Source organism: Tachypleus tridentatus, chromosome 13 (genome assembly GCF_004210375.1).
Source record: "Tachypleus tridentatus isolate NWPU-2018 chromosome 13, ASM421037v1, whole genome shotgun sequence".
NCBI classification, from domain to species: Eukaryota; Metazoa; Arthropoda; class Merostomata; order Xiphosura; family Limulidae; genus Tachypleus; species Tachypleus tridentatus.
The window spans coordinates 166480374-166487948 of NC_134837.1; the positions used below are offsets into that span (position 1 = coordinate 166480374).

At 34.8% G+C, this 7575-nt stretch overlaps 1 protein-coding gene across 1 annotated transcript; it reads left to right on the forward strand.

Moving 5' to 3' along the window:
- The first annotated feature begins 4403 nt into the window (after positions 1-4403).
- On the forward strand, positions 4404-7370 carry LOC143238144 (glyoxylate reductase/hydroxypyruvate reductase-like). The gene has a single exon (XM_076478117.1). The coding sequence runs from the start codon at positions 4549-4551 to the stop codon at positions 5527-5529; it is 981 nt and encodes a 326-aa protein (XP_076334232.1). The 5' UTR covers positions 4404-4548; the 3' UTR covers positions 5530-7370.
- The last annotated feature ends 205 nt before the right edge of the window (positions 7371-7575 follow it).

Sequence of the window (7575 nt, forward strand, 5' to 3'; positions counted from 1 at the left end):
TGATCACAAAGCAAGACAAACCACACACCATTGGTGAAGCACTCGTAAAACCAGCTGCATTGAAGATGGCGAATATCATGCTGGGAAAAGCTGCTGAAAATAAGTTATCCCAAATTCCTCTTTCAAATGACACCATCAGCAGCAGAATAGATGACATGAGCGATGACATCTTGGCTCAAGTAGTTGCAGGTCTAATTTCAAGCCCAGCAAAATTCAGCCTTCAACTCGACGAGACCATCGACGTTTCCAATCTAAGCCAGCTTGTTGTATTCGTGCGCTATGTGAAGAACGACGAGATAAAAGAAGATATTTTATTTTGTAGGCATCTTACAACAACAACTAAGGCAGCTGACGTGAAGAAACCTGTGGATGACTTCTTTAGAGACAACGATCATTCGTGGGATATGGTTTCTGCGGTTTGTTTGGACGGAGCTCCAGTCATGCTAGGACGAAACTCTGGTTTTAGTGCGCTGGTGAAAGCTGACGCACCACACATCATTGTGACGCACTGTGTTCTGCACAGGCATGCGTTGCCAACAAAAACCTTGCCTTCAAAACTGGCAGGAGTATTAAAAATTGTAGTGGAATGTGTGAACTTTGTGCAAAATAATGCCCTGAAGCACCGCATCTTCAGAGAACTGTGTAATGAAATGGGCTCTGAATTTGAGGTACTTCTGTACCATTCTAACGTTCGGTGGTTATCCCGGGGAAAGGTGCTGAATCGTGTTTTTGCCATGCGTGTGGAATTAGCCCTGTTTTTGCGAGAGCACCAACATTGTCGTGCAGATTGCTTCGAAAAATCTGAGTTCATTCTCATTTTGGCGTACATGGCCGATATCTTCAATGCTCTATATCATCTCAATCAACAGATGCAGGGCGGTGAAGTCAACATCATCGAAGCGGAAGAAAATCTTTAGGCTTTTCAAAAAAAGCTACCGTTATGGAAACGACGAACAGAGAATGATAACTTCGAAAACTTTTCCCTGCTGGACGACTGTGTAAGTAAGATTGAAGATGTGTCTGAAATCGGAGACATTTCTGTACCCGGAGAACTGAAGCAAGCAATTGCCATGCATTTAGATGAGCTCGCAAAGTCTCTCGACGGATACTTCCCCACCAGAGAGTCATATCCAGCATGGGTGAGACAGCCGTTCACGTTTGGTGTTGCGACAGCAGATGTCAATGATGACTACCTCGACAAAAGCATTGAACTTCAGCAGAGCCAAGTTCAACAGCAACTTTTCAGAACAACAACACTTTCAACGTTTTGGTGTCACCAAATCGTAGCGTACCCTCTTGTTATAACGTATCTTTGCGAGCAATCCTTTTCGAGGATGGTAGATGTAAAAACGAAGAAAAGGAACAGACTTTGTTGTGAAAATTATATGAAAGTGGCACTTGTCAAGGTGAAGCAGCGCGTTTTCTGAACTTGTCTCTGAAAGACAACACCAAAAGTCTCATTGATTTGCAGTAAATATTCATTGAGTTATGTTTTTGTGTGAAATTCATGTTTTGTTGGTTTTGTTCTTTGAACACAGTAATATTGGGTGCAACTGATGCACGGTTCATTTTGTGCACTAATAAAATATCTACTTATGTTTTAAATTTGAAAAAAAATCATATTTTATTTTTCCAATTTCGAAGGGTTCATTGAATGTAAGTATGAAACTTCCGGGGTTCAGTACCTCCAACAAGGTTAAGAACCACTGGGTTAGAATAAATTATTTCATCAGATATATATGCTTACTGCTTATGATTTGTTATTTATTATGCAGCTGTTGCTGCCTGATTTGGCCTCAGGAAAGTTTAGGGAATTGTAGGGATCGATAATCATTTAGGTCAATGTACAGGTTTATGTCCAGAGTAAATTTGTTCATAATTGATTTTTATGAATTCAGAAAACTTAATAAAGTTACAAAATTTGGTCTTACCTAGAAAAAAAAATGGGTGAAAATAAAACATGGTAATAATTTGGAATTTTTCATTACCACTTAAGACATTGTCTTTAACTTATGCTCACTTCTATATCCGCCTTGTTTAGTCTACACTGTGGCTAGAGTTCCAGAAAAACAAACAAAAATCCCAGTTATTACTTTTTAAAATATCACAACTTGTCTCTTATATATACCATTAATTTATTTTTAATTGAACATGGTACGTAGGTGTGACTCAATGTGAATTTCAGAGCCCGAATCGATTTTCTTTTTTAGTTAAACTGTTAACACTATACTTTATATATATATACCAATATCTGCTGAAAACATAATTTGACGAATAACCTTATATGACATATATATATATATATATATATATATACACACACACATACGCACAGCTAAGAACATGCATGATATTAAAATATTAATCAACTCTTAGTAAGTCGAAATAGAATATGTTTGTGTTTTTACGTGGGAGTTGTGTGTTACTCATAACTTTTTTGTACAATCTACTCATACGGATCACTTGTATCCATGGCCTCAATACATGTGGCATAACGAACTTGCTGGACATCTTCCAGTAATATATTTTCAACAGGAAAAGAGGAAAAAACAAAACATTATATCTGCGTTACCTCGTAAGTCAAAAATCCTTCAACTTGCTTCACCTTTCCAGTGGTATAACGGTTTGTCTGTGAAGTTGCAATGTTATAAACCAGGTTTCGATACCCGTGATGGGCAGAGCATAGATAGTCCATTGTGTGGCTTTGTACATAAAATACAAACAAAAACCGCAATAGTTGTTTTCAAATAAGGAAAATCGAAACTTAATTCTTAGTTTCATAATAAATTTTAAAAGATTAATTTCATTTCAAACGAACAAACTTTCAGTTTGATAAAAATATTTACGTTTACTTTCAAGTAACATACAACAATATAATAGCTTTTACATCACCCAAGCCACCTAAATACTCTTTAGCTGATTAATCACACACAATAGTTAGAGAGGCACTTAGCAGTAGCGTAGTTAGTAGAGGAGAGGAGAGGAGAGGAGGGGGGAAGGGGTACATCTGTCCCCGGGCGCAGCATCGGGGGGACGCCAAATTGATGTTATATAATTAGGAATGATGACTTACATTTTGTCACGAGGGGGCGCGAAAACTGACTTTGTCCCCGGGCGCTGAAAACCCCTCTGGCATTCAGTAAAGTACTTACCCTTGCTACACAGAGTTGATGATATTCGACTCTGATAAATTATGAAATACCCCTATATCCGTATTTATAAAGAAACACTAACCGTTTTTGGCAAGACAATGAGGAATAATATTCTACATTAGTCCGATTATGTTTGACTGAGTTATAAAGCAAAAACTGTGTGAAAAATAATTCCTCGTGTTAACAGATAGCGATTTTATATATTTTCGTTACTTTGACCTACCAAAACCTAATCAATTCTACGTTTAGTCAGAAGCAACTTTCATCCAAATGCATTGAGCCGTTTTCAAAAAATCTTGCTTACAAACAAGCACACAAACAGGGGCGGGTACATAACCTACATCTACCTTCGATAGTAGAGGTTATTACAAGATTTTGGCAATATTATCTATTCCATGTATTACTCATAAAATAGTATCACACCCAAAGTGATAGTAACTACAATATAACTATCCTATCAAATAGTAAAAACCAAAGAAGTTGATAACTAGCATAGTTCTGCGACAGAGAGTGTGATCTAGGGTTACGCCAGCACTTAACTTGAATATTTCTTTCTTTCTATTCTGTAATTTTAGTAAAAGTTAAATGAAACTATTATAGTAAAGGTATGAAATATAAAAAAAAGGTGGTATTTTCATACCACTTAGAAACTACTAATTTGTTTGTTGTTTAGCACAAAATTGCACAATCGTCTATGAGTAATATACTAACCGCATGGACTTACCCATGAATTTTACCTTTAAAAGGTACGAGGCTAACCCCCGATTGCCCGAAGGATTGGCCCATAGTTATCAGAACTTTACTTGTATCTTCTATAAAACAACAACAAAAAACTTGCGTTATTATTTTTTTTAAGAAAATGGTTGAGTAGTTAGCAAATTGTAGAAAAAATATTGTATGAAGTTAAGTTCCATGCTTAGGAATATCTAATAGAATTAAAAACTAATGTTATTCAACACTTCAGCAAACATGAAAATTACTTAGGACAAGTTCATGTTCGTGGAAACTAACTTACGTCGATGGTTGGTTTGTCACGTCCGCAGTCATTGTGTCTCCCTGTGCATTAATCTTTGCTTTATTTTGTTTTCTATTACAATACAAAATTATTGCTGATTTTATATCTAAGATTACTTCTTCTAAGATTTTATACGCACGTTTTAGAATGTCGAAACAAAACCTACTTTATTTCATTAAATTAATCTTAAAAAATTTCTGGAGGATAAAAAAAAAATTAATAATACAAAACAAACTCTAGAGGGCGAAGTGTCACTATCACGTGGGACCGGCCCCGCTTGACATTGCGCAAGGTCGCAACGATCAGTTCAGATTTCATCAGACGTGTTGGGTGTGAGGTTTTGCTTTATCTCTTTCTCCCTTTGTTTGAAAATTTTGAAAAATGAGTAAACCAAAAGTATTTGTAACCAGACCAGACGTTCCTCAAGCAGGAATTGATCTTTTAAAGGAAAAATGTGATGTGGAAATTTATGATCAACCGATGCCAATTCCACGAGATGCCTTAATCAAGGGAGTTCAAGGTAAGGATGCTCTTTATTGTCTTCTCACGGACAAAATTGACAAGGGTGTCATGGATGCAGCAGGACCGCAGCTAAAGGTAATAGCGACTATGTCTGTTGGATTTGACCATATTGACCTTAACGAATGTAAGGCAAGAAATATTGTGGTTAGCAACACCCCCGATGTTTCCACAGACTCGGTAGCTGAGTTGACTGTCACACTATTGTTGGTTTGTGGCAGAAGAATCATGGATTCTGCGAATGCTATTAAAAAAGGAGAGTGGATCTACTCTTGGAGCCCACTGTGGCTGTGTGGAAGAGGATTAACCAACAGCACAATAGGAATTGTAGGAATGGGTAGAATTGGCCAAGCTGTTATGAAGCGCCTGTTACCGTTTGGTGTAAAGAAGGTTTTATATTATGATGTATTTCATCCAATCAAACCCGCTGAAGATATGGGAGCTCAGTTTGTTGAGTTTGAACAGCTGCTGAAGGAGTCGGACTTTGTAGTAGCAATGTGTAATTTATCAGAACACACCAAGGAATTGTTTAATGCCAAAGCTTTCAGCCTCATGAAGCCTACTGCAGTTTTCATAAACACCAGTCGCGGAGGAGTTGTTCAACAAGATGACCTCTATGATGCTCTCAAGAATGGAAAGATCCGAGCCGCAGGGCTTGACGTAATGATTCCTGAGCCTCTTCCTAGTGATCACAAGCTTACTACCTTACCAAATATAGTTCTTCTTCCACATGTTGGTAGTGCTGAGGAATCGGCAAGAATAGAAATGGCAACTTTGGCAGCCAAGAACGTCTTGTCCGTTTTAGATGGAAAGCCTCTTGTAACCCCTGTTCCCATGCCATAAGAAAAACCTCAAGGCAAAATTCATTAATATTCTGTAATCTGATGCATTTAGTATTTCACTGTTCTTGTATCTTAACTACATTGGTTTTGCTTTTTATTTTTGCCTGAAAATATAGTAATTTAAGGTTAATGAATTATATAATAATTAATATTGATAGGTTAGTTTATGCTAGTAGTAGTAGTAGAAGTTAGAATTTAAAAGTAATATTTTCTTACCTCTCTCTTTGTTTTAATGCGCTTTTTGATTGATTTTGTTTTGAAATTTTAACTTTATAAGAAGAAATTAATTAATATTGCTTTTTTAATCTGTATTTGTAGATTAGTATCAACAATTTATGCCAACAGTCTATTGCAGCAACTGTCGAACTAAAACTGAAAGTTTATCTGTAACTAGTAATAGTAAATCAATAAGTGACAGAACAATTTCTTCAAACATTTTAATTTTTATAAATGCAGTAAAGATTTTCTTCTTCGTTTTAGTATTAGTACTATTTGTTTTACTGTGAAGGTTCTAAGTGGTGATTTGGTAATTAATGCATTGTGGACCACCACTGATTTTGAAAATTATGTAAATCCATGAAAACATGGATAAAATATATTTTCACTAAGAATAGTACTATGAAAGAATAATAATAGTAGGACTACTTTTATGATGCGTAAGTTTTTTTATTTCTCGCTAAAATGCTACTCACTGTTTCACAATATAGTTTACGAAACGATACACTCTACACTACAATGAATAATTGATCCAATTTATATGTTATTCAAGATTTTTGGTTTTTCTACAGTGTTTTAACCGTAACTCTGTGTATCAAATTTGACTTGGTGGATTTTGTTCATCACTTAAGGCTCAGCTTCGTAATATTAATCATTTTGTTTTTTTACAATAAGATAATGAATAAGTGATTTAGCTTAGGCTTAGTGAAGATAGTGGGATAGCGGTTAGTCTACTCCGCTGGCGTACTAAGTTAAGATACGATGCTTCAATCTCCACGATGAACAGAGTTTATTATGTGGCCATTCTCTATAAAGAAAACAAGCTAATGTAGAAAATGTATTGACGAGCGTAATTAAAGTATTCTATTTGGAATATTACTAAAGCTTTATTTTCTTGTATTAATGTAGTACATGTAAAAAAAAAAAAAAAGGTAACTAATCATCTAAAAGTTAGTAGTAAAGAGGGTTTTGCTGTACCGTCGAACGACACTGTTACCTAACAGAATTTTTAGGTGTTTAATTTTTTATAATTAGAGAAGGAGAAACAAAAGTGATTATTAACTTTAATTTTTGTAAGAAATATCTCAAATTATTTACTGGGTTTTTGTTAATTGAGTAATCATGTAATAAGGTGATAATGCTAGCACGGTAGTTTTGTAATCCACATTAATTTAATATTATTCATGTCATTTGAGTTTTACATAAGTTAGTCTGCAAGAACTTGCAACATTTATTCTTTTCTTTTGAAACTATGATGCATGCTTTTTGGAATATTATTTAGTTATATGAAAATTTAGCTCTCGGTGATATTCGTGTAATGATTTATGTACGAATTGAGTAATGGTTAATTATCTTATTTTTTGACATACTTTCAACAGATTTAGTCAAAGACCAGGTTCATTTGCTCTCTTTATTTTTTTCCGCATTGTTTCTTTGTAGTATTATGTTACGACCAGCATTGCCATTGTGTTCATAATATCAGTCTAATCAGAATTCTGATTTTGATTTACGAAACATATTTGTAAGACATGGTATTATGTTGTTTTTTTTTCAAGTCATATTCTGTAATCTACAAAGTATTGTAACCGTTGTGTATGAGTATGAGAAATAAAGTTTATCCACTTATTATTGTCAATCGTGTTTTTAAAAATCTTGCTTTAAATCAAACGCCAGTGAACACTTAAAACGTAATATGGATAACTTAGACGTTTGCTATGGCACATTATATTTATAAAATAATGTTTATTTATCGTGTTTTAACTTTATAGAGGTTTTTACATTTGTTGAATTTTAATTGTCGCTTCATTCTTAATGTGTGTTAATCCACATC

Excerpts from the sequence above, each read along its gene's own strand:
- LOC143238144 (XM_076478117.1), top strand. The coding sequence starts at position 4,549 with ATGAGTAAACCAAAAGTATTTGTAACCAGACCAGACGTTCCTCAAGCA.